Genomic DNA, 27,468 nt, shown 5'->3' with positions numbered 1-27,468 from the left:
AAACTTATTTAATTTCCACTTATATTTCCGTTCAAATAAGAACACACTTTATTTCAACTCAATTTACTTTTATTAATCGCTCAAACAAACACACTTTTAAATCACTTTATTTACTACTAATAATTCGCAACACTTTATTTCACTTTGTACTGTACTCTTTCACCTCAAGATTAAACTGTCTCCGTCGGTGTCTACGCTGCCCTTTTATACCGGAATCTCGAGACTCGAGAACGTCCTCGAAGGCTCTCGTCCCTGCCTCTCGAAACTTCCTTTCCAGGAGGGGCACTTCATACTTCCAGTCTAGTGGGATATTTTGAGATGTGTTCAGTGGGATATTTTCTAAATTACTAAAGGTCCGTTCACATTTCTACCTTTGCAGTAGTAGGTAGTGTGTTCAGACTTTTATCTTAAAAGTAGTTCAGTAATTCATCGTTACAATATATAAGAGAACGGATCTATAGGTAGACGTTTATATGTTACAACTTGCCCCAGAAAAATGTTACAACTAGTCCCAGCGTGCAATTCTTCACACAAAATCAATTTCAATTGAAAGCGAAACTGTAATATATACACGCAATTTGAGCCAAAACAAAGAGGTAGACCAAAAATAAAATTAAAAAAAAAAGTTACAAACATGCTTTTTTTGGGCACCACTAGTATTACTTTTCACCCTGCCATCTAATCTTCAACTGAAGAAAATATGCCGGTAGATATGGAAAAAATGAGTATTTTTCTCTTTCAGGCGTTCCTTAATATCGAAAGGAACAGCGCTTTTTTTAGCTGTTACTTCTTACCCCTGTTACTTTTAACCCCATAAGAAATTTGAAGTATGTAGCTATTTTTGTTTTTAAATATTTGTTTTTCCTACCCCAAACCAGTTCTTGATATTTCAGCTTTTCAGCCAAAAGCAAAACTATGGAAAAATTTAAAAAAACTCTAAGGTCTTAAAGTCTGAAAACTATTTTCTCGTGATTTTTCATAAAGTCAATTGTTTGTATATTCAGACCATTAAAATGCGAATTTTTGGTATATCTTACATAATTACGTCTTAAACAAATTTATTTCCCGATGTTCTACACAAAATACTTACTTAATAATATTTGTTTTGAGAGCAAATATATGTGACCTATTTGGCGCATTTTTTATAGATAAGTTAAAAACATGCAGACCCTTTCCGTTAGGAGCTTATGGTCAAAACAGACGTGCAGTTTGTTCCCTGCAGCAAAACAAAATAACACGGGCTCTTATGGGAGAAAAATCTGCATGCAGCGCAGAGCTGCAACATATCTCCATTTCTAAATTCCATGCCAAGTTTCAACAAAAAATACAAAATACTTGCTTTTTGAATTTAAAAAAAAAAATATAACCATCTTGTTTTGTTTAATAAATTCAATTATATCTTCCATTTTAATAGCTTATAATCCATTTTTATCGTTTTCTTACAAAGAAAAAAATAATAATAAATATCAAGGTCATCATTTTTTTTATAGAAATCGGCATCAATAATTTAAAAAGTGATGCACATGTATTATGGGTGCAGCGTTGCATGCAGCGATGCGTGCAGATGTGCCGCACATCTGTTTTAGCCATTAGTCCCTCACTTAAAAAAACATAATTAAAAAGAAACAAAATGTTCACATTTCAGTTGTTTCGGTTTGGTGGGGGTTTTCTTATAAAATTTTATATAATCAAATCAACAACCAATCAAAATATTTTAAAATAATAAGCCAATAGAAATTACTTTTCAAATATATATATAAAAATTTTGGCACTTACAAAAAAAAATCCAAATTTCTTATTGGCGATTGCTTTGATAAATAAATAACAAAAATGAACTGCCCCCATCAAATTGAAACGACTGAAACTGAAATACAAACTATTATTTTTTTATTTTTTAGTGGGTCTCTGACCTCCTTACCAGAGGGTGGTGTGCCGCCGTTTTTTTTTTTTTTTTTTTCTTAAGTACATATAGTTACCTATGTAAAGTTATTTAATAAAAGAAATCAAATGTCTTATTATAAAAGTATATTGCGTAAACGGAAGAATCACCTTAAACATAAAATCTTGCTTGTTGCTTGATATTTTTTAGAAACTCACGAGATAATTTCAAAGAGTTTTTTAAACAAAAAAACCGCTTGGTATAGCGGTCTGAGACCCGTGAAATACATATCACTCCACTCAAAATGCTTGGCAGTAGCACCCACAATTTCTTGTTGTTCATTAAAGATTATAAAATCTCATTTTGTTCGAAAACTAATGAACTACCTACCTACAATCATATTCAATTATATCTTTACTATTGAACTTCAACTTAAATTCATTTCGTTCAATTTATTTCATTTCATTTATTTTGTATATAATTATCATTTTGATCGTATATTTGAATTCTACTGTATTTTAATTTCTCACTTAAAATTTTCATTTAAACTTTTCATACAATCTGTTCTTATCAATCACTTGGTCTTTACTCTTTGCTTTGTTTGTAGTTTTGCTCTCGATTATAAACAGCATCCACAAAATGCAACAACAATGCACTATTGTGCGAATATGCGTGGGAGGCAATTCTCCAATTACCTTCCATCCCCTAAGTCTAATCGATCGATCATCTCTTCCATTTGGATTGCGACCACACAAGAGACCACACCATTGTCCACCAGGCTAAGTATTTTTTGTGCATTAAATAAACCAATTTTTTTATAACGATCAGATTAAACTGTGTTGCTTATTAATCAATAGTTCAAGGTTTTATAAGGTTTCATTGAATTTTCACTATAGCTTCTTTAAATCGAAAACATATGGTCCTTCGTTTTAGCCGAATTTAAGATTTGAACTGGTGAAATTAAACTTTGTGCGTGAAGAACAATAAGGACAAATTGGTTCGCTGTCCGTAGATAATAAGATAATTAATTATATTATTCAAACAATAAATCTTTTTTTCTCCTCGTGATCCGAAGTTTCTAACATACGAGTATTTATAAAACTTAAATAAACTTACATACAAAATTTCATCATTGTTATTGTTGTAAAAGATGTCCTCTCCTGAGCGTTTTACCTCTGTTGAACTTCCTTCTAATATCGTTGGGGCTCTCGATTGGCCCTCTATTCTTTTCGATCACGTTGGGGCTTGCAAATGCCTCTTTCTTTTAACAGTTTTTAATTAAACAAATTTTGTTCTGTTTTTGTTTTTTTTATATTATATTCGATTAATTTTCAGTTAATTCCACAATATTTTTGTAATTTTTAGACACATAACACACAAGAAAGCAGTCTCTTCTTTCTTTTTTTTTTCGTTTTAAGTCTCGTGTCGAATTGTTGATTCCCCCAAAGATTTTGGGGTTGAATCTCGACTCTTGATTTTTTTATATACTTTTATCTTTATTTCGAACTAAGACGACGCGAGCTTAGAGAGTTTAAAGCTGGTCTCGAAATTAAATAATTTTTTGGTATATTTCACCGCTGCCACCAATTTGTTAAGCACGAATTTCTTAAATAAAATAAAACAGTTTTTTTATTTTATAGCTGCGTTCCTTTGGAAATATTTATCTACTTTTTAGTACCTACTTAAAACTACTTTGAACTACTTTTGCTATATTGAAAAAGTAGTTCAAAGCAGCTTTAAGTACTAAAAAGTACATAAATATTTCCAAAGGAACTCAGCTTATAATGATATAAACGACTTTATTTTTCGGAGTTTTACTTAAGACTAACTTCAAAACAAATCTGAAGCATCAATATTCATCATTAGGTGTGTTTTTTATTACCACCGGTCTTAACTGCACAAAAAAAACGCAGTCGGGGCTAAGCAATTTACATGTTAAATACAACAACACTTTAGCCCCGTGGGCTTAGTTGTTTAGCCCGGAGATTTCTCTGGGCTTAACTTTTTGAACAGTTTTAAATCTGTGCTACCAAACTAATTTTTTCATAAATTGTTTAGAATTTGTTTAAAAACGTGAAAACTCACGTTTGGAAAGACAAAATGTATTAAAATAGTTTTGCTAGCATACATTTTTGTATCTCTATAGGGGGGTTCACATTGACCAACTTACCGGACAGACCAGCCGCCATTTGGTCTGATCTGATGCTGTTTTGATAATGTGAACACCCATCCGACAGCCTGTCCGGTTTGCCGGATGGTTTTCAAAAAATTTTGATTTTTTGGTGGTCGGACCGACATGTTAGTCAATTAAACGACATGTCTGTCCGGCAGACAGTGATAATCCATTCTCTCTTATTTGAGAGCAGAATAGGGTAAAGATATATTAAAAATAAGCTGAAAAATGGGTTTTGACGAAAATTGTCTGAAGAGTGTGAACGAAAAATATAATTCGGCCATCAGGCCAAATGACAACCGGTCTGTCCGGTAAGTTGGTCAATGTGAACCCCCCTTTTGTAAAATATACATGAAAAATACAAGAAAAAGACGAAAGCGAAAAATATGACAACTCTAAACTTTTGTTGTGTCTGTTGTTTTCGGAACATTCAATATACAGTGCTGCCAAGATTTCAGGTTAAGCGCCGAGGCGTTTTTTTTGTCCAGTTAAGACCGGTGGTAATAAAAAACACACCTATTGTTTATTTTATCAAAGGCATCGAATATGATACTCATATTCGACACACAAGCGAGATAAGAAACGAAGTGGTATGCATAAACAACATTTAAGATGAATTTAATGGTGAGACGTTTTGGTTTCTACTTGAAAGATAATTAAAATATGTTCTATGCAATTGCTGAAAAAAGGAATTTATGATTTGAAGTGGACATTCAAAACGAAGAATGGCCAGACTAGTAAAAATAAAAAATTATGGTTATGCATAACATATTCACGATTCGATGGAAATTTTCTTGTATCGTTGTAAAAGTGCAGAAGTGTAACATTTTCTTAAACTAAAATAACCAAATATACAGGCTATAATTTTTTTACACTTATACACTTTTGTTAACCTATTGCAAACCCTAACCCTATTGCAAAAATAAAATACAATGGTGCAAAATTTGTCTTTTGTAGTTATAGTAGTAGAAAAATAAAATTTAGAAATTTTACACCTTTTCGTTGCACCGGATCATGCAACCTATTATAATATCCTATTTGTGGTCTGAGTAATTATTTTTGTTTTTAAGATCCTTATTGACCGCAAAATAGAAATAAAATTAAATAATAATAAAATTAAATTAAAAAACAAACTTTTGATTTTAAATTAAAACAATTTTAAATTTTATTTAAATCGAATGCATTTCGGTTCTAAACAGTGAAACCATCTTCAGCGAATGACAGTTTTTTACAAAAAAGATAACAAAAGAGAACAATGAAAAAGTTTGACAAGTAAAGTACATAAAACAGACATTAAACAGCTGAGAATCAATTGGTCCAGGTTCCAAGTTCATCAAATCATCATTTAGATTATTATATATTGATTCGTATGCGTCAAGTTTGTAGGGTTTGTTTATGTGTTTAATCAATTTGAAATTAAATCTTTCTTCCATGCAACTCACGATCTTTCGCATCCCGGTTCGCCAGAATTGTGCTTACCTGGAAAAGACATGGATACCTTGTCAAATGAAGAAAGTTCAACGCCATTCAAAGTCTGAGCTGCAACACTACCCGATACCCGATAAACGGTTTGCTTACATAAATATCGACATCCTAGGACCCTTTCCGCCCTCCGAAGGATACCGCTACATTTTAACAATCATTGATCGATACACTCGATGGCCCGAAGCATATCTAATGCTAGACATGTCGGCTATTAACTGCGCCAGTGCACTAATTTCAGGCTGGATTTCTCGGTTTGGGCCACCTATGCAAATAACATCCGATCAAGGAAGACAATTCACCTCATCAGTCTTTGCTATGTGTCTGTATGTGAACAAACCACACGATGACGACCTCATACCACCCGCAAGCTAATGGAATCGTTGAACGATTCCATAGAACATTAAAAGCCGCAATAAATTGCAACGACTTTATGCAATGGGTTAAACGCCTTCCACTTATACTACTAGGTCTTCGGGCGACGCTGAAGGAAGATATCACAGCAACCCCAGCAGAGTTAGTGTACGGAACATCAATCAGACTACCAGCTGACTTCCTGGTCCCAACGCTTGATGACCGTTCGCAATGCGATTTTATAAAAAACCTCTGATGTATGATGGAACAGACTAGACCGCAGCAGACAGCTTGGCACACTATACATCGCCCTTTTGTTCATCAAGACTTAAGAACATCAACCTATGTATTTGTTTTTCGTTCTTCGCATTCGAGGCAGATCCACCAAAATTTGGATAGACCACCTAAGGCCCGCATACCTCGAAAACGAGGAAAGCGAAAGAACTCAACCACCAGCGACAACCACACGGGTTATCCCAGAACCAATACAACAAACAACACCTCAACCATCTGCGACATCCACTCCGGCTTTACAAGATCCACCACAACAAATAACTTCTCATCCATATCACACTCTTAAAGGTCGCCGTATCCAGCTCCCAGCGAGCTACCTATAAGATGCGATAAGCCTTCTGTGGGGCCACTGTGGCGGATTGTTCTGGCAACGCTGCGCAGGGCGAGAGTCGATAGAGGTCGGACAAGAGTCGGTAGAGGCCGCCTGAAAATGGCCAATGAGGATGCAGCTGTAGCTTGGCTTCAAACAAGAAACAGTTCTAGCATAATCGACCACAAGATCACATGATCACATCTTCTTTTTAAATAAATTGATTTAAAATATTTAAGTTTTCTTTTAATTATTTTTACAGCGTCTAAATATATATTTTCTGTGATAATATTCTTCAAGTAATTCGTATTATCTTATATATAAAAATGAGTTCGTTTAGTGTGTGTGGCCGATAAACTCGCGTTTGGCTGGTCCGATTTTGGTAATTTTTTTTTGTTGGAAAGGTATTAAAATGTAGATGGTTTGTATCAAAAAAAATAATACCTTTTCTCGCATCTTTACATAGCTGTCAATTTGTACGAATAAAAAAACACTCTCGCTTTTTAAAAATTTTAACTAAGCTTAATTTGTAAAGCTTTCAAAATAATTAAAAAAGCCTGATTTTGAGTGAAACAAATAATTATTCGTCTTGTGACATTAAATCCACATATCGTCGGCCTCATAAGGAAACCTCGTAACTCCCAAAATCAAAATTTTACAGGAGAGACGAAAGAGTAAACAAACAACAGAGTATTTGTGAAGAAACGCGCTGTGCAAAATTTGAATTTAAGTCTATTTAGAGTTTTTGGAATGACCCCAAATTTTCTGGGTTGCTCCGCTGACATATTTTCTAAAGAATGGCATTCAAAAGTCATTTTTGAAAAAAAGTGGAGTTACGAGGTTTCCTTATGAGACCGACGATATGGACTGCACAAATAAAATGTATATTCAATCTCTGATCTTCATTGAGGACACGTGTTTGATTATTGCGAGTAAAGCATTGGCACAGTTAGGATTGGTTGTTCCAAATCGTGCAGACCAAGATGTTCTTGAACAGAAATACTACGCGAAAGGCAATACAATTACATTGAATAAATTAAAAATATTTGTGCAAACCAATGTCCCGATGTTAAACGATCAACAAAAGTATGTGTATGACACCGTTATGCAATGTGTCATCAATCAGAGTTATCGTTTGTATGTAATATATATATATATATATATATATATATATTTGTGACCCTATTCCTAAACGACTAGACAGATTTTTCTGAAATTTTGTGTGAAATGTATGTGAAAAGGTCCATCCGAAACAGGTTTTGTTTTATAATTGGACCCGGTAGGTGGCGTTGCTGTCAAGTTATAGGCAAATTCCATATTTGGGGTCGAATAACTGGACAGATTTTTGTGAAATTTTGTGTATGTGATAAGGTCTATCCGTTACAGGTGTTGTTTTATAATTTTATCCGGTAAGTGGCGCTGTTTTCAAGTTATAGGCAAATTCCACAGGTGGGGTCGAATGACTGGAAAGATTTTTGTGAAATTTTGTGTTATGACAAGGTTCATTCGAGACGAGTTTTGTTTCATGATTGGACCCAGTAGTTGGCACTGTTGTCAAGTTTTAGGAAAATTGCATATTTTGAACGAACGACTGGACAGATTTTTGTGAAATTTTTTGTGTTTGATAAAATTTATAAGAAATATGTTTTGTTTCATAAATTGGCCTCGATAGGTGACGCTGTTGTCAAGTTATAATTAAATTCCATATTTGGAGTCCGAACGGCTGTATAGACTTTTATGAAATTTTTTGCGTTTGATAAGGTTCATTGGAGACAGGTTTTGTTTTTTAGTTGAACCTGGTACGTAGCGCTGCTGTCAGCTTATGAACAAATTCAATATTTGGGGTTCAAAGAGCTCATATTCAAGGCTAATAAAAACAAACATGATTAAATTCTTTAAAATGTTATTTCCTCAATTAAAATTGTTTACCACTAAGCTATCTCACAGTTGAAAATTGGTATGATAAACTGAAACTTAAAATTTGTTTAAGTTGTTTCAACTACCAATTTATTAATGCAATTTCCACATTAAATAAAAATGATTTAATCTTTTTAAGAAAATATTTTAATATTTAGACGTATGCATATAATTAAGACGGAATCTTTTCATTTTAAGTCGGTTTTTTTACAATTCACAAAAAAAGATCCCTACTTTTTGAATTTCCTAAATAGCCAAAAAAATATCAAATTTAAGTAGCGATTGCAAGTGATTGAAAGGAGTTCGAGACACATAAGATTTTGTTTTTAAAAACATTTTTTTACTATTTGACGCAAAAAACCCGTGCCAATACCAGAAACATGCATACAACATACATATCACCTGGAAAGCAAAATTATTATAACTCCATAGAATCTGTTAAGGACATAGCACTATTTTGCTTTCAGCTGAAGATTTATGTTGTTATACTTTAATAATAATAGTAATGAAACTTAGTAGGTACACATTCCAATTAAAATTATAATAGCTGTCAAACAAATGGTTTGCGTTTTTTAATACTTTATACAATTGTATGTTTGTGCTCCATATATCAAGTTGTGGCCCGATTTTTTTTGTATTGGAAAAGGTTAACACATTACAAAGCCAAAAATTGGAAATAAATACTAGAAAAATGCGGAACGAAGTCCGCCGGGTCAGCTAGTTATTATTAAGAATGAAAGCAAGAATTCTTTTTGAAATATTTAAGCAAGAATAAAAATGAAAAATTAAATTGATCGACATAAATATCAATTTATAAAAACATCAATAATTCTATATCGAAAAAACATTAAGAGTTGTTCAATCTAAATTAGTTCTTATGATCAAATTTAAGATATAGTCATTAAGTTCATCTCTCCTTGCTGAATACTCCCACATTTCCAAGCACATAAAAGAAAGTGACTGAAGCCACGGCACAGAGGGAATGAAAGTATTGAGGGTTTTCAGTTTTTTGTCTCGTCGGGTCTTTTTTGTTCCACGTTTTTTTCGGTTTTTCGTTTTTTTCGCAAAAACCGATTTAAACCGGAAGAACAAAATAACAAAAAAAAAAACCGGATAACCGAAGTAAAAAAACCAGGACTGGTTTAAACCAGTCGGTTTTTCCCATCCCTAAGAACAGTTCAGCGTAGGTGAACACAACTTATGTCGAATTCCTTTCAATTTTTTTAATCACCTCAAAAAAATCAAACGAGTCCGACCTCGGTCGAAACGGGCTCCACGGCGGCTGAAATAGTTTTATTTTATTTTTTAACTTTCACAAACAAAATTTGTGTCGTTATTTTCTGGCAAGCGGCAAGAGTAATTGATGTAATTCCACAAATTTTCTCAATTGAATGTTATTCGTCAGGCTGCAGGAGAAGATAATTTCCTACGAAAACATACAAAATTATTAATTAATAGAATTGTTTCGGAAGCACACTAACCAACATTTGAGCGATGCATACTTTTTTTGGATTAAAATATTATTTACAATAATTAAATAAAACAAAGAGACACGACACACGACATGACAGACTTTACAAAAAAAAATGACCCATAGAATCCGTTGCGTCCGTTGCGTAGAAGTTTTTAACTGAAAGCCCGATAAAATGCACACGTTCTTATGGGAAGCGACCCATAAGCGACGGATCGGACGGAGGCCGACGGATTCGATGGAAGAAGTAGCCCAACTTTCTACTTTTTCATCCGTCGTATCCTTTGACATTGGTTGTCAACAATAGATCAGTTCGATTTTCTGCTTCTGAGTGCACACCGGGGAATTTCAGAACTAAGAACTGAGTTCTTTTCTTCTCAGATTTTATGAATTGTGAACTTTAATTGTATATTTTTGAAGAAAATGTAATAAAAGTAACATTTAATGATATATCTAATAAATTATATCAATTAAATAGCTAAATTCTGTTGTAGAGTTCAATTTTACTATGCCAAAGTCATACCTACAACTCAAAATTTGTTATAAAAAATTGTTTTTAACTGAAGAGCAAGTACCTACAGGAAATCTAGTCGTGCATTTTATTTTATTAAAAAAAAGAACAACAATTAAAGTTAAAAATTTCTTGCATCAGAACTTCCTTAGTGCACATTCAGCGATAAAATATCGAACACAAAAAGCCATCCGTCATACGACGTATTCTATGGGACGGAACGGACGCAACGGATTCTATGGGTTGAGGCCTTTTGTCTTTCCTTTGTCAATTTTCACCATAAACAAACTATACCAAGACTGGAAACTGAGCGGTCAAATGACGTTTAACTACAAGCTGCTAGGTGTGGTGAATGTCATTAATCTATATTTGTGTGCGTGTTCGATGTGTGGTGAATGTCGTGAATCTATAAATGGCTGTGTTCCTTTGGGCTAAGCAAAGTACTTTTTTAGGACCCAACCCATAGAATCCGTTGCGTCCGTTCCGTCGAAGTTTTCAACTGACAGCTCGATAAAATACACACGTTCTTATGGGAAGCGACCCATAAGCGACGGATCGGACGGAGACGGATGGATTCGACGGAAAAAGTAGCCCAACTTTCTACTTTTTCATCCGTCGTATCCTTTGACATTGGTTGTCAACAATAGATCAGTTCGATTTTCTGCTTCTGAGTGCACACCGGGGAATTTCAGAATTTTATGAATTGTGAACTTTAATTGTATATTTTTGAAGAAAATGTAATAAAAGTAACATTTAATGATATATCTAATAAATTATATCAATTAAATAGCTAAATTCTGTTGTAGAGTTCAATTTTACTATGCCAAAGTCATACCTACAACTCATAATTTGTTATAAAAAATTGTTTTTAACTGAAGAGCAAGTACCTAAAGGAAATCTAGTCGTGCATTTTATTTTATTAAAAAAAAGAACAACAATAATAGTTGAAAATTTCTTGCATCAGAACTTCCTTAGTGCACATTCAGCGATAAAATATCGAACATACCTTGGAATTTGAAGTGAGCTGTCAAAGTCTTGGTATAGTTTGTCGATAATTTTCACCTCACGATTCACTTCGATTTTGTTCATACACAAAAAATTGTCTATGTGTGAGTAAAATGTCGTGTCCAAATGGAGAAATCAAACAGAACTCTGGAGCTAGGTTGATACTAATAGTATAAAAGAGAAATACTTTAAACTTTACTCTAATTTTAACTGTTTTTATATTTTATTTTAAACTATTTAACACAAAAAATAATTACAATAACGCACTTGAGAATTTTTAAGTGTGAATAAAAATCAAACACTTTCCAACTTACATTATTATATTATGACACTGTAAGCACTTCCCAACATCACTATAGTGTGGCACTAAACAGAAGTCCAGCGAGAGAATTTTTCATCGCACCTATAATCCCACTATAAGATATAAATATCAGCGTTTACTAATAATTTTTTACCATGGGTAGTATACCAGTTTTATAGGTGCGAATTACCCTTTGGGCTTGTTTTCATAGAAAAAATTAAGTGTACTTAGAACCACGAATTTAGTTCCGCTTGATTGGCAAAATTGCACACTGAGCGCCGTGGGTCCCGTTTCGTAGTCTAGCTCGAACTCACTTCGTAGTCGATTCGGACCAAGGTCGGACTCATTTGGTTGAAGGGATTATTTTGGCCGTATGCTGTGGTCTTAGGGGGGTTCAGATTGACTAACTTACCGGATAAATCAGCTGCCATTTGGTCTGATCTGATGCTGTTTTGATAATGTGAACACCCATCCGACAGCCTGTCCGCTTTGCCGGATGGTTTTCAAAAAATTTTGGTTTTTTGGTGGTCGGGTGGACATGTAAGTCAATTAAACGACAAGCAGAATAGGGTAAAGATACATTAGGTTTGTTCGTTGTGAGCTCTAGGGCCCTCTGGGTCGCTCCGAATCCATTGTCAAGCTTTTTTTTGTAGCTCTTTTTTCAACCAGAGTTATTTCCTCTGTGTTCGATTTTCGCTCTGAACGCACTCTGAATAACTCTGGGTATTTTGTCAGAGCGCGGAATTCAGAATTATCAAAATCAAATCAGCTGTTGTCATTTAAGAAAAAAAAATTGTTTGGAGTGCGAAAAGTGATTTGTCGTTTGTGGATACAAAATTTGTGTGGTAAATATAGGATTTTCCACAAAATTCATGAAATAAGAAACTAAATAAAGAAAAAAAATGTCAAAACAGAAATCAGCTGATGAAAGTAAAACTCTGTGGTGTTCGATGTAAAATAAAACCCGAGAAACTCTGATTTCCTGACAGTTGATTGACATGACTCAGAGTGCCCTGGGAGCAGGAAAACAACGACCAGACCTATTACAAATAAGCTGGGGGGTCATTCCGTTATTTTGAAAATGATAATCGAATAGACGATAATCGTTTCACAGTTTGAGATACTTTAAAGCTATTTTAAATCATGCCTGATTCAATATTTTCAAAACAGTTTATATAAATAAAAGTTTTCATATCCTTAGAAGTCGTATTAGTCTAGGTGAACTAGTAGTTGGCTCTTAATCGGGTGGCCGAGGTTCGCCTCCGGAAATTGAAATTGTTTTTTTTTCTGTAAGTCGATAATCGTCAATAAATAAACGATAGCTAAATAGGTCTCGTTTAAGGGAGAATTTATTTGTTTTTGAATGGATAGACGAATATTTTGAACAAATCTGTGAGAATTCTAATATAATCTATAATAATACTCATAAACGTAATAATATGAGATCAAAATGTTCATGTGCACTTACATATGCGTTGGAAGAGACAAAGAATTTGATTTGTTTCCAATTTTTGAAAATTTTCATATTGCAAAATTTGTGCGTCAAAACATTTTGGTATAGCTGAACTGATATGAATTTTATTTTTGACTCAAAAGCCAAAACTTACATTGACAGATGAACATCATTCCTAAACTCGTTTTGAAGTGTCAAATAGTTACAAATAGTAACGATTTCCAAGTCACCTCCATGATATGAGATGAACTTTCATGAGATTGTTGATGTGTCAAAGTGGACGTTTTGTTTACAAAACGAGCACAAAGATTTTGTTTTCTTTTGAAATAAGCGGCAAAAATGAAAATAAAAAGAGATTTTTGTAATTTTATGATGCGAGAGAATTTATTTTGATAAAAAAACATGATTTTTTGTTAGAATTATGCAAATTAAAGTATTCTTAAAACATTTTTTTTTTTGATGGTTTGACAGTTTAACAATATGTAACAATAAATCGTTCCTAAATGATTTGTAAAAAATTTAGTAGTAGTAGTAACTTTATTGAGCTTTATTTTATACACTTTTCAATATTTTCTTATAAATAATATACAGCACATCTAATTTAAGTTTTGCCGACTTAGTATTGGTCTGGCAACACAAGTAATAAATAATAAAATGAAATGCTTTACTGTAGCATAATATGTTTGATGAGAAGAATTTAATCTGACATTTTCTTTTTCTTGATTCTCTATGTGTGCCCATTCAACAAGACACACACTTTGTAAAAATCCCAACAAATTCCAACAATGACACATCCACAATATTTTTTGACAAAACATTCATAGTTTACTATTGTTACTATTGTTCCGCAATAAAAATACGATATTTAATTAAAATTTTATCTTTATTTGAAGTTGGTGTTCCCAAATAAACAATACAAATAAAACAGCTTGACGTTTGAGAAATGTCAAATGTTCCAAGTGTGTGTGCAAATCCGTGTAAATCTCTCAAAAAAGAGGGATAACAAAAATTCGAATTGGGCTTAAAAGCCCAATTCTGCTTCGTTTGAGGCATCGACAAGCCATGGTATAAAAAGATAAGGTCCCTTCAAGCAAGAAAACTGAGTTCAACAAAGAAACTCCGACCTCAGACCGCGAAAATCGGGGTTGCACTCACACACTTGCAACTTTTTGTGTATGAACACAAAGTCGAACGAGAATCGTGGTGAAAAAAGAGAAAAGAAAAAAAAAATAAAGACAGACATAGCCAACAAGAGCAAAAGCGTCATTTTGTTATTTTTTGTTGAAGTGTATAGTCGCGTCGTGTCTCGTTTCGTTGTTAGCATAATACATATTAGTATAATTATAAATAATTATATCAAATTATAAACAATATGGAAACAAAAAAAGGTATGTTGTATATATCGCTCAAAATGTTTGGATTAAAGTGATGTGTTTCTGCTTGTTTTGTAGATGTAATCTCTAATGATGAAGGAAAAGGCAGAAGGTGAAACATGCGATTGGGCATCTAAAGAAACACCAACAACAGCTGCAGCAACAAATAAAATAAAATGAGAAAATGTATTGTATCTTAAGCCCAGTACGCAGATCGCGCTAAACTAAATTTTATCTCGACAATTTTTATCTCTACACGCGTTAGCTAAAAGCCAAGATAAATTTAAATTTAAAAATAACGGCTGAATCACGGTTTCATTTACTTATACCAGCTTACATTCAATATTACATTACATATTTTTTTTACTTGCATAATACCTTTTTTACGTTCTCATTTCGTTTTATTCCTCTTCTTTTATATATTCCAAGGTTTTTTTGCCACTTATTCCTTGCAGCAACAACAACAACCACAAAAATGTCAAAATTTATCTGTGAAAAAATGCGCTAAGCATTATTTCACGAGCTAAATTGAGTGGAGACTTTTTGCAAAAGTAGTAGATGAGAATTCGAATTTAGCGCGTGAACTGCGTACTACCTGGCTAAAAATCCTCGCTAAAATTTATCTTTGGAGGAAATTTGTATGAAAGATAAATTTTAGCGCGATCTGCGTACTAGGCTTTATATTGTATTTATTGTGAAAATTTCGTTTGCCAAAATAAAATAAAAAATAAAACAGTTTCAGTGAAAAAAAAAATAAATCTTGTTTTTTTTTTTGGTCGCAAATGTGAAACGTCATCCCTTTTTTATTTTTCTTTCTGGTAGGTTTTCGCTGCTCCGACTCAGGTCCGCCTTCGGCTCCGTTTTCTTGAAATGGAGATTTTCACCACACTAATACATATGCAATCGACTTCGCGGTGATTATAATTTCCATACTAATTTGAGCCGCCTTCGGACCAGTTTCTGATCCGAAGTCGGACTCAGCTCCTCCTCAGGCGGAGCATATTCGGACCGAGGTCGGACCTGTTTGCTTGAAGGGGTATGATCATTACCCTTCAAGCAAGAAAACTGAGCTCAACAAAGAAACTCCGACCTCAGACCGCGAAAATCGGGGTTGCACTCACACACTTGCAACTTTTTGTGTATGAACACAAAAGTCGAACGAGAATCGTGGTGAAAAAGTGCGAAAAGGAAAACACGATATGATAGAGACAAGTGCAACCCCATTGTGCAAATTTGTTTAAACGTCAAAATTATTAAAACAATAAAAAAAAGTAAGCGAGTGGAGGAAGCGAAAGGTAATTCAAAGAATTTTTATATAAAAAATAAAAAAAAAACTAATGAATTCCAGCTGAAATAAAGAGATGAATTCATAACACACGTGAATGAATTCCTCCTATCGGCAGGTGTTATAATTATTGTGTTCTAGCGTTTTATTACTATCCATATACTTTCCTACTGATTCTTAAATATAATAACAATCAATAACAATTTTTCTGTTCATAGGCGAGTGCTGATCATTTTAGAACTAACTGTTTTGAACCATGGAGCAGAAGTTGGTAAAAAAATTGGTAATCCTGTACAATACGCAGCAGCACCTGCTGCTACACCAAAATTGGCCAGTGAATCAACATACCCATCGAAAACAACCAATGGAAATTTATAAAACTCTTCGTCAAACAAGAACTATAATAGCACTTCAATGAATCAATCGATGAATGCTTCCATGACTGCTCCCATAGCGAGTTTAACTCCATACCAAAATAAATGGGTAATCAAAGCACGTGTTACATCCAAGTCAGGCATACGCACTTGGAGTAATGCTTAAGGAGAAGGCAAACTCTTTAATATGTATCTGCTAGACGAATCTGGTGAAATTCGTGCTACAGCATTTGAGGAGCAGTGCGACCGATATTAAGATATGATTGAAGTCGATAAAGTTTATTTTTTCTCAAAGTGCCAGCTGAAACCAGCAAATAAGCAATATTCTTCTCTTAAAAATATAACGAGATGACATTTACAGGCGAGACACTAGTTCAGCCTTGCGAAGAAGAAGATGATAGCATTCAATATAATTTAGTGCCAATTTCACAAATTGCAAATATTGAACCTAAAGCTGCTGTTGGTAAGAATTTTAGAAATATTTATTTTGTTGAGAGGAAATTTTAATATGTGTAAGTTTATTATCTTAGACACAATTGGTATTTGTCGTGATGTTGGTGAATTAAATACAGGACAAATAAGGAATTCAAGTAACGAGAATTTAATCTTGTTGATATCGGTAATGCTGCGGTAAGTTAAGCTTGAATTTTTCTTTTATTTATGACACAGATGTTAATCATATAAAATCTCACAAAACATTAAAATCGTTTATTGTCAATTCCTACTATAATACAGTTAAGTTAGACAAAATTTTGGTATACATCACATCATCATACATCATTTCTTGTTTATGTAATTCCAGCTTCTATTAAAGATGTCTCGAGGAAACGTTGGCTCCACTGGCTTGTCTAGACTACAATTGGCTCTTATCATCGGAACCCCTGTAATCATTGGCGTTGGCTACTATCTGTACAAAAAGAACAGCAAGTCCTCACTGGGCGATGATGGGAAACCCACTTCACCCAAAAAGATCCCACTAAAAAACCTAAAAGACCAGTCGATATCCCTTGACGGTACAGAAAGCAAAAAAGACGTCAAAAAGAAAAAGAAAGCCGAATTGGAAAGCGAAAAGCTATCGCCCTTAAAAGAGGCAACCAACTACAATAACGAAGGAAATGTGTGCTATCGCAAAGGCAAATACCACGAGGCAATATTGTTCTTTGACAAAGCCATAAACAAATGCCCTCCACAGAATCACAACGACTTGGCTATCTTTTATCAAAATCGAGCGGCTTCCTATGAAATGTTGAAAAAGTGGTCGAAAGTAAAGGAAGATTGCTCCAATTCTATATTACACAATCCCCGGTATGCGAAAGCGTGTTTCCGGCGGGCGAAAGAGAGCGAAGCGACAAATGATTTACTCGAGTGCCTTGACGATGTAACAGCGACTTGTATATTAAGACATTAAGACTTTCTTTAAATCGTTTTTTCAGGATCCATGTGTGGTGAAAGAAGTAAGTTTTTTTTTAAATAGATTTGTTGTTTTATTGGTTTATGGTATTTTAACAGGTTCCAAAGTCTGAAGATCCAAAAGGATATGTTCCAGCTAAAATGGCATTTGATAGTGGTAACTTTGATGATGTTATTCCAGCGTGCACTGAAGAAATCGAATCAAGTGAATCGGAATCACAGTATAAATCTGAAGCTCTACTGATGAGAGGAACCTTTCATTTGTTGTCAGCCAACTATGCCGATTCAAAGACAGACTTGGATGCCGTCATTAATAATGGTAAGAAATAAATAATCGAAAAAGTGGAGAAGATTAAAATCTTGTTTTCCTTTGGCTTTTTTGGTAAGGAATTTGTTGTTTTTGTTGTTCTGGGGTAGCATCAAGCCCCCTCCGCCAAGCCTTCAAAATCATGTTAGTATTTAGCTAATTTCATCATAATCTACATGATTAACTTAAACTTGTTCGTAAATCTTAGAGATTTAGAGGCAACTCAAATGATGAAGCCCCCTCCAAATTTTGAAATGGTTGTTTGTGTTTGTTTGAGTAAGTTCCTTAGTTGACGTTGAAGGTTGGGATACATTTTTTAAGGATTTTATTCCAATTCAGAATTCTTCAAATAATATTTTTGGTATTTTGACGTCGAATTACATTACCGTTAAATTTTGCAAGGCTTCTAATGCAATCACGCCGTACTTTATTGTCTTGAGTATATTTACTTTTTTAAAAAAATAATATTTTTCTCAAAGATATTGGAAATAAAATTTTTTTACATTTTAAAAACGGAACATATTATGAAAAAGTATATATTTCGGATTAAAAATCAAAAAGAATTTCATTAAAAACTATTTTTTGAGACTTTCACGTTCTGCATTTCACTTTTTTAACCATTCACTTGCCGAATGTGAAATAAGGTATTCTGTATTTTCTCATTCATTTAAACTTTTTTTGATCGAATTAAATTCACTTAGTTTCTGTTCGTGAATTTGATGCCTTTTTCAATGAATCTGCAATTTTTGGACAAAGTAGGAATAAATCTGTAAGCAAAGTTTTTTTTTTAAAGATTACTCAACACTTCGTTGTTTGTGTAAAGTGTTTGGAACACAAGAACTTTGAAGAAAACACTATTTTAAATGTGAAAGGAGGAGACAGTAGTACGAAGTCGAGAGCAGTTAAATGCTACTATACCACTTTTAGTACCGCAGCACAGTGCTTTTCTCTCGATCAAAGATGAATAAAAATAATCATTCTTATCAAAAAACAAAACCGACTTCCATGGATCAAAACTGGGTTTTATGTTTTTTTTTTAATAGTAGAACTGAACGAAGTTGAAATGGGGCCATATTGCAGCAATTTTCTAATACAAAAAGAACGATCGTTCACTCACGAACGAAATTGGTTCACTCAATCCAAAGTTATGAGGTAACAATCATAAAAAAACACACGAATTGGAAACCTCCTCCTTTTAGGAAGTCGGAAAAAAAGAAAAAATTTCGTACATTCACCATATAAAACATTTTAGAAAAATTTTCCAGCCTCCTCTGGATACGCCAGTGCACAGTGGCACTCTTCTCATCCAAAAACGCCATGGTAACTAAATGGGGGCTTCAGCCTGAAATTACTCAGTGGCTCTACACAACACTAATCAGACCGATTCTAACTACGGTGTTTCAGTATGGTGGACTGCTCTAGAAATAAATGCTAATTGTGTTGAACTAAGCAAAGTCCAACGTTCAGCCTGTCTGTCCATAGTCTATAAGAGGAGCACTTTGCACTACCATTTCCATTGTATTGAAGTGACGCTTAAAACCGTTACATCAACAACCTGAATCGAAATCATTGAAAAATCTGGTTAGTTAGCACTACTTTAGCCATTCTCTTATAAATTGACCTAGTGAAATTACTATTGTATAGAAATGAATAGCATTTCTGTTTTTAAACGTTATAAAAGTCAATCTTTGAATATTTCTTCTAGGAAATAATGTGCTGGACAAAGGCGAAACAAAGCTGTAATCTACCTAAGGTTTTTCGTCGAAAAATGACAAACAATGTACCAAGTGTACCACATCAATTTGGACCAGCCACCAATATCATAAGCTTCAAATTAAGTGTTGAACCGCAGTATAAAACCCCCAAGTAATAATGAAAAAAATCACAGATCGAACTGAAAGTCGATCAATCAGGTGGGCCAATGCATACGGACGTGATACACATGACTGAAAATCTCTAGCAGGTATTCAATAAAATCAATACATTTAAATCCTTCTTTAAACATTATATTTTCAAAGGACAACAAAAGTGGAGGAAGTATCACCGAGGGTATACCAACACCAACTCAGTCGGGGTATTCAAGATTCGATGCAAATGGTCTTGTATCGTTTCCTGGGAATCCCCAGCAGGTATCTAATAACATTCTTATAACATCTCCTGTTCATTATTTAATCATTTATCTTTCTAGAGAATAACGAATCAGTAGGAAGTATGATCAAAGGAATCCACAGTGTATTGATTAAGTGCAGGGAATACTGGACAACAAGTTGAACAACAACAGCAGCAACAACAAATGAAAAAATTTATTTTGTTTAATATTTGTTTTAATATTGTATTTATTGTATTTCTTTTGCTAAAAAAAACATTAAAATTAAAAAAAGAAAAAGCAATTGTGAACAAAATTGATAAACCGAGTTTTTTTTGCCTAGAAATGTCAAACATATTCGATACTCGAAACTCGAGTATCGATCGATGTCAAAATGCCGGACGTCATTCGTTCCGACTTCGGCTCCGTTTTCTCGGAATGGAGATTTTCACCACACTAATACATATGGAATCGACTTCGCGGTGATTATAATTTCCATACTAATTTGAGCCGCCTTCGGACCAGTTTCTGATCCGAAGTCGGACTCAGCTCCTCCTCAGGCGGAGAGGATTCGGACCGAGGTCGGACCTGTTTGCTTGAAGGGTAGCCATCTTACTAAATGGGGTCCCTTCAAGCAAGAAAACGGAGTCCAGAAAAGACAGTCCGACCTCCGACCGAGAAAAGCGGGGTTGCACTCATACACTTGCAACTTTTTGTGTATGAACACAAAGTCTAAGAGAATCGTGGTGAAAATACCAATACATGTGCCATTGGCTCCGCGGTGATTTTATATATTTCCATACTAATTTGAACTGCCGTTAGACCTGTTTCGTAGTCGAGGTCGGACTCACGTCGGGGCCGATTCGGACCGAGGTCGGACTCGTTTGCTTGAAGGGTGCACAAAAATGTATCGAAAATCATGGTGAAAAGTGAGCAAAGCGTCAAGGGTCCAATCCATAGAATCCGTTGTGTCCGTTCCGTCAATCGATCCGTTGAAGTTGAAGGATGGGACAGAAAGCGGAGACCCATAGAATACGTTGCATGACGGATTGCTTTTTTACAGCTCACTTCAAATTCCAAGGTGTGTTCGATATTTTATCGCTGAATGTGCACTAAGGAAGTTCTGATGCAAGAAATTTTCAACTATTATTGTTGTTCTTTTTTTTAATAAAATAAAATGCACGACTAGATTTCCTCTAGGTACTTGCTCTTCAGTTAAAAACAATTTTTTATAACAAATTATGAGTTGTAGGTATGACTTTGGCATAGTAAAATTGAACTCTACAACAGAATTTAGCTATTTAATTGATATAATTTATTAGATATATCATTAAATGTTACTTTTATTACATTTTCTTCAAAAATATACAATTAAAGTTCACAATTCATAAAATCTGAGAAGAAAAGAACTCAGTTCTTAGTTCTGAAATTCCCCGGTGTGCACTCAGAAGCAGAAAATCGAACTGATCTATTGTTGACAACCAATGTCAAAGGATATGACGGATGAAAAAGTAGAAAGTTGGGCTACTTTTTCCGTCGAATCCATCCGTCTCCGTCCGATCCGTCGCTTATGGGTCGCTTCCCATAAGAACGTGTGTATTTTATCGAGCTGTCAGTTGAAAACTTCGACGGAACGGACGCAACGGATTCTATGGGTTGGGTCCTAAAAAAGTACTTTGCTTAGCCCAAAGGAACACAGCTATTTATAGATTCACGACATTCACCACACATCGAACACGCACACAAATATAGATTAACGACATTCACCACACCTAGCAGCTTGTAGTTAAACGTCATTTGACCGCTCAGTTTCCAGTCTTGGTATAGTTTGTTTATGGTGAAAATTGACGAAGGAAAGACAAAAGGCCTCAACCCATAGAATCCGTTGCGTCCGTTCCGTCCCATAGAATACGTCGTATGACGGATAGCTTTTTGTGTTCGATATTTTATCGCTGAATGTGCACTAAGGAAGTTCTGATGCTGTTCTTTTTTTAACTGAAATAAAATGCACGACTTGATTTCCTGAAGATACTTGCTCTTCAGTTAAAAACATTTTTTTATAACAAATTTTGAGTTGTAGGTATGACTTTGGCATAGTAAAATTGAACTCTACAACAGAATTTAGCTATTTAATTGATATAATTTATTAGATATATCATTAAATGTTACTTTTATTACATTTTCTTCAAAAATATACAATTAAAGTTCACAATTCATAAAATCTGAGAAGAAAAGAACTCAGTTCTTAGTTCTGAAATTCCCCGGTGTGCACTCAGAAGCAGAAAATCGAACTGATCTATTGTTGACAACCAATGTCATAGGATACGACGGATGAAAAAGTAGAAAGTTGGGCTACTTTTTCCGTCGAATCCATCCGTCTCCGTCCGATCCGTCGCTTATGGGTCGCTTCCCATAAGAACGTGTGTATTTTATCGAGCTGTCAGTTGAAAACTTCGACGGAACGGACGCAACGGATTCTATGGGTTGGGTCCTAAAAAAGTACTTTGCTTAGCCCAAAGGAACACAGCTATTTATAGATTCACGACATTCACCACACATCGAACACGCACACAAATATAGATTAACGACATTCACCACACCTAGCAGCTTGTAGTTAAACGTCATTTGACCGCTCAGTTTCCAGTCTTGGTATAGTTTGTTTATGGTGAAAATTGACGAAGGAAAGACAAAAGGCCTCAACCCATAGAATCCGTTGCGTCCGTTCCGTCCCATAGAATACGTCGTATGACGGATAGCTTTTTGTGTTCGATATTTTATCGCTGAATGTGCACTAAGGAAGTTCTGATGCTGTTCTTTTTTTAACTGAAATAAAATGCACGACTTGATTTCCTGAAGATACTTGCTCTTCAGTTAAAAACATTTTTTTATAACAAATTTTGAGTTGTAGGTATGACTTTGGCATAGTAAAATTGAACTCTACAACAGAATTTAGCTATTTAATTGATATAATTTATTAGATATATCATTAAATGTTACTTTTATTACATTTTCTTCAAAAATATACAATTAAAGTTCACAATTCATAAAATCTGAGAAGAAAAGAACTCAGTTCTTAGTTCTGAAATTCCCCGGTGTGCACTCAGAAGCAGAAAATCGAACTGATCTATTGTTGACAACCAATGTCATAGGATACGACGGATGAAAAAGTAGAAAGTTGGGCTACTTTTTCCGTCGAATCCATCCGTCTCCGTCCGATCCGTCGCTTATGGGTCGCTTCCCATAAGAACGTGTGTATTTAATTGAACTGTCAGTTGAAAACTTCGACGGAACGGGCGCAACAAATTCTATGGGTTGGGCCCTACAGAAAGAAGTGACCCATAGAATACGTTGCATGACGGATTGCTTTTTGACAGCTCACTTCAAATTCCAAGGTGTGTTCGATATTTTCTCGCTGAATGTGCACTAAGGAAGTTCTGATGCAAGAAATTAACTATTATCGTTCTTCTTTTTTTTAATAAAATGATATGCGCGACTAGATTTCATGTAGGTACTTGCTCTTCAGTTTAAAACAATTTTTAATAACTGATTATCACTTGAAGGCATGACTTCGGCATTGTAAAATTGAACTCTACAACAGACTTTAGATATTTAATTTACATATCGTCGGCGTAAAGCAAAATCCACTAAATTCGGACCGAGGTCGGACTTGTTTGCTTGAAGGGAAGGTTTTTCTAATGATCCGAATTTCAAGACCGTTTGGCCCGGTCACCCTCCAGTTTCGAGCTGTGACTGCATTTTGTTTGGATTTTTATGACTTTTTTGGAGTTTTTTGCTTTTTTCTCAAAACTGAAGGGTGTTCGGGCAAAAGGGACTTGAGATTCGAATTCAGCGGGTCAAGAAACATATAGAAAGATATTTTTTTTTTTTTTTTTTTACACTATCAGTTCATAGCCGAAGAGCGCTTATTACAAGCACCGTCTTGCGACCATTTGCCAACACAAAAGTGTGTTTTCCGGCTCATCACTTAGTGCAGTGTTAGTAGTTAGTAAGCAAATAATAACTACAAAAAACGTACACTAAGAAAAAAACATTGAATTCAATATTAGATAAAACAAACATTAAAGAAATACAAACAATATAATTACTTGAGCAAAAAAAAAGACATAAAAATAAACACAAACATTTATGAGCGTGGTACACTGGTTTTTAAGACAGTTTTTAATCTATTTTTATTAAAGTTTAAATCAAAAAGGTTTGAATTTAAATTTAGAAGTTTACACATGCGTGTTAAAGGTTCATGCAAGCCATAATTTGTTCGGTGTGGTGGAATATTCATTAAATCCAAGCATCGGAGGCTATAAGCACCCCCTCGATAGTTAAAACCAACAGAATTAAGTAAATTTGGTGCATGAATTACGCCTGTGATTAACTGGTGAATGAAGATTATGTCATTGTTAACCCTTCTTTGAGCCAAAGTTTGAATTTAAAGGAGATTAATCCGATGTTCATAAGGAGGAAGATTATAAGGATCAGACCATGGCAGTCCTTTTAAGGCGAAACGAATGAAATTACGTTGTACTGATTCCAGTCTTACATTATGGGTCTCGTAAAAAGGAGTCCAGACTTGCGATGCGTACTCAAGGTGGGGGCGTACTAAACAATTGTAGAGGGAAAGAGTCACATAAGGATCTTGAAATTCTTTTGACCAACGCTTCACAAAACCTAGCATAGAGAAGGCCTTATTTACGATGACGTTGATATGGTCGGAAAAATCAAGGTTATAACTTAAATTAACCCCTAAGTCTTTAAAGCTCTGAACACGTTGTAATTTGTGTTGGGATATTTTATATTCATACAAACTAGGAGCACGTTTTTTAGAAAAAGTCATTGTCTGACATTTTATTGGATTCAAAACTAAGCTATTCTTACTACACCATATAGAAAAATGATTAATGTCCTCTTGGAGAAGCCTCCGATCATTAACCGATTTGATACTTTTATAAATGTTCTTGTCATCTGCAAAAATGAGAATTTCGCTATGGTGAATACATAATGGGGCATCATTTATAGCTAGAATAAAAAGAAGAGGTCCTAAATGACTTCCTTGCGGGACACCTGATTTTGCGATCAACGATTTTGAGAGAGCGTCTCTGAACTTCACTTGATAAGATCTATTTTCAAGATAAGAAGAAATCCAATTAACGAAGCCTAAAGGGAAACCTAGAGTTTTTAATTTAAATTTGATAATGTCATGGGAGAGTTGGTCAAAAGCCTTAGAATAGTCCGTATAGATACAGTCAAGTTCTTGCCCACTTTCTAACGTATTTGAGCACTTATGTAAAAAAGTAAGCAAGTTTGTAACCGTCGATCATTTTTGCATAAAGCCATGCTGTTGAATGCATATAATTCTTTTACGGTGGAACGCCAAGCTATCGCAAACAACTTGCTCAAAAAGCTTTGGAATACAAGAAAGCTTAGATATGGGTCTATAATTAACTATATTGGATTTATCTCCTTTTTTAAAAACAGGAGTAATAAACGCTTGTTTCCAAGTGCTAGGAAATTTACCTAACTTGAGAGATAATTCAAAAATAACAGGGCTATTCTGGGCAACCTCACTGATGTCTCACAAGTCACAATAACCTCATAACTCGAGTAAAACTCGATTTTGTGACTTTTTCGTATTCTAACGAAAACCTCACAGTCACAAGAACCTCATAAGGTGTGGTGAGTTTGATTTTGTGAGGTTTTTGGAATTCTGGCGTAACCTCACAACTTGTGAGCCTCATAAAAATTGTTAAAATTGTGATCTGCTTCAGAGCAGATCACAACTCACAAATTATTAGAGTTTTGATAAAATTTTTATTTCCATAAAATATTTTGAGGACAAATTAAAGTTTTTTATATTTGTGAATTGTGATTCAACAAAAATGGAATTAGACCTTGTTTTGTTCCATCTTATTGGCTGCATCTGGAGATAGTTTCTCAGAAGTCATCGTTGTACATTTGCGATGCATGGCTGCATCGGCGTTACTTTGGACAACGATTTTTTTAATCACAGCATAATGATTTTATGCTTGAGATCCAAAGAGAGCTAGATTAGCTCAAGGAGTGACCATCATTCATCATATCGCTCAAATCAAAAGAGAACGAAGTTCATGGACGCACAACGAACGAGCCATGTTCGAACCATAGGATTTCTTTGCATTTCTTAAACACAACAACCACCCCTATCTTATGATTCCATTACATATAAAGTTATCAAAGAGTTGGAGGCTGTTGTGCCAAAGAATTGTATCATTGCAACCAACACAAATATAATTCCAATCAAAAAAATAGCCGCAGGTAGCTTTCGACCACACAAAGTTTTTGGTATGAATTATTTTTCGCCACTGGGCAAGATGAAATTGCTGGAAATTATAACACACCCACGAACTTCAAAGAACACAGGCTACAAATGTTGCTGCGGGATTGAAAAAAGGCACATTTTTGTCACCAACAGTTGGTTGCGGATTCCATACCTAGTACTCGAAATTTAGGCACTATGCTTTAAGAAGCTATCAGGTAAGATATTGATATTAGACAACTTGATTTTGTGAATAAAAGCAATAAAAAATTATAGGCTTCTTCTTTAGGGTGTTGATCCAAAAGATTTGCTGATGGAGTTGGTATCGATGTTGGATCCTACATCGCTGTTGACTTATCAAAAGTAAGCAATTAAAAATCACTTCGGTTCAGTTATTTATTTTGTTTCTTTTTAATTTTAAGGCATTTGGTGAAAGATTCAGTGGAGGGGTGCATTTTTTTACAACACAAGTCCCTGGGCTAACGAGAAGTCAGTCAGGTGGCTCTTGTAATCGTCAAACTAAATTATTCTTTTACTCCCAAGAGAGCAACTAGCGTTGAAAATTTATATAATTGCAAATGGTTTCTCGAGAGCCCATTTTGGAAGGTGATATCGGTGCTTTGTTTTGGGTTGAGATTCCCTAAATTTACCTGTGTTCCATCCCGAACGTTTGAGCAATAATCAGCATAATTAGTCAACAATATGTTATCGTATGCCGACTAAATAAAGTTTCAATATTTTGAATAAAAAGAACCTTAACATTTTTTAATTTCAAATACCTACCCATTCATCGTTGTATTTAAAAATATGTGTCTGATGGGGTTTGAAATAGTATGTACTTACATTTAAAAAGTCCATGACCTTAAGTTTTCCTCTATCACTATGCTCTAAAGGTGAACAACAAAGACTTGGTTGAAATAAAAAAGTAACTTGACAATAGCAGAAAATATAATTTCCAAATAGTAGTCAAAGGTACTCACTGCTCCTATTGAACAATGCCCAAGATAACGTATTCGGAGTTTGTGACTAAGCTGTAAAGACCTTAAGAATAATGGTTCGAAAACTTTTTTGGTTCAGAAAAAAATTTATATCTTATATGCAATTAATAAAAAAAAAAACCAAAAGCGATTTTATTTTGTTAAGTTATTTTTCTTATATATTCCTAAGAATCGATTT

The 27,468-nt window shown here is 34.4% G+C and overlaps 1 protein-coding gene and 1 long non-coding RNA gene across 10 annotated transcripts; both read left to right on the top strand.

The window, feature by feature from the left end:
- The first annotated feature begins 15,588 nt into the window (after positions 1 to 15,588).
- LOC129907044 (replication protein A 70 kDa DNA-binding subunit-like) lies at positions 15,589 to 20,291 on the top strand. Of its 5 annotated transcripts, none has more exons than XR_008770921.1 (7): positions 15,590 to 15,818; positions 16,027 to 16,645; positions 16,713 to 16,812; positions 17,815 to 17,911; positions 19,605 to 19,862; positions 19,918 to 20,028; positions 20,088 to 20,291. XR_008770921.1 is itself a non-coding variant. In XM_055983087.1 (4 exons), the coding sequence occupies exons 2-4, from the start codon at positions 16,531 to 16,533 to the stop codon at positions 16,992 to 16,994; spliced, it is 225 nt and encodes a 74-aa protein (XP_055839062.1). In that variant the 5' UTR covers positions 15,589 to 15,818; positions 16,027 to 16,530; the 3' UTR covers positions 16,995 to 17,007. The 5 variants fall into 5 exon arrangements, 1 of the variants encoding a protein (XP_055839062.1); XR_008770923.1 differs by lacking the exon at positions 15,590 to 15,818 and adding an exon at positions 15,860 to 15,926; XR_008770922.1 differs by lacking the exon at positions 15,590 to 15,818 and having other exon boundaries at positions 15,942 to 16,645.
- Positions 20,292 to 23,953: 3,662 nt separating this feature from the next.
- LOC129907046 (uncharacterized) lies at positions 23,954 to 27,045 on the top strand. Of its 5 annotated transcripts, none has more exons than XR_008770941.1 (4): positions 23,954 to 25,668; positions 25,928 to 26,510; positions 26,569 to 26,655; positions 26,715 to 27,045. It is a non-coding gene; the product is annotated as an uncharacterized LOC129907046 (long non-coding RNA). The 5 variants fall into 5 exon arrangements; XR_008770940.1 differs by having other exon boundaries at positions 23,954 to 25,673; XR_008770942.1 differs by having other exon boundaries at positions 23,954 to 25,724.
- Positions 27,046 to 27,468: the final 423 nt, after the last annotated feature.

This window comes from Episyrphus balteatus, chromosome 1, assembly GCF_945859705.1.
Source record: "Episyrphus balteatus chromosome 1, idEpiBalt1.1, whole genome shotgun sequence".
In the NCBI taxonomy this organism is placed as follows: Eukaryota; Metazoa; Arthropoda; class Insecta; order Diptera; family Syrphidae; genus Episyrphus; species Episyrphus balteatus.
The sequence above is the reverse complement of the archived record's forward strand: the minus strand, read 5'-3'. Positions and strand labels throughout refer to the sequence as shown.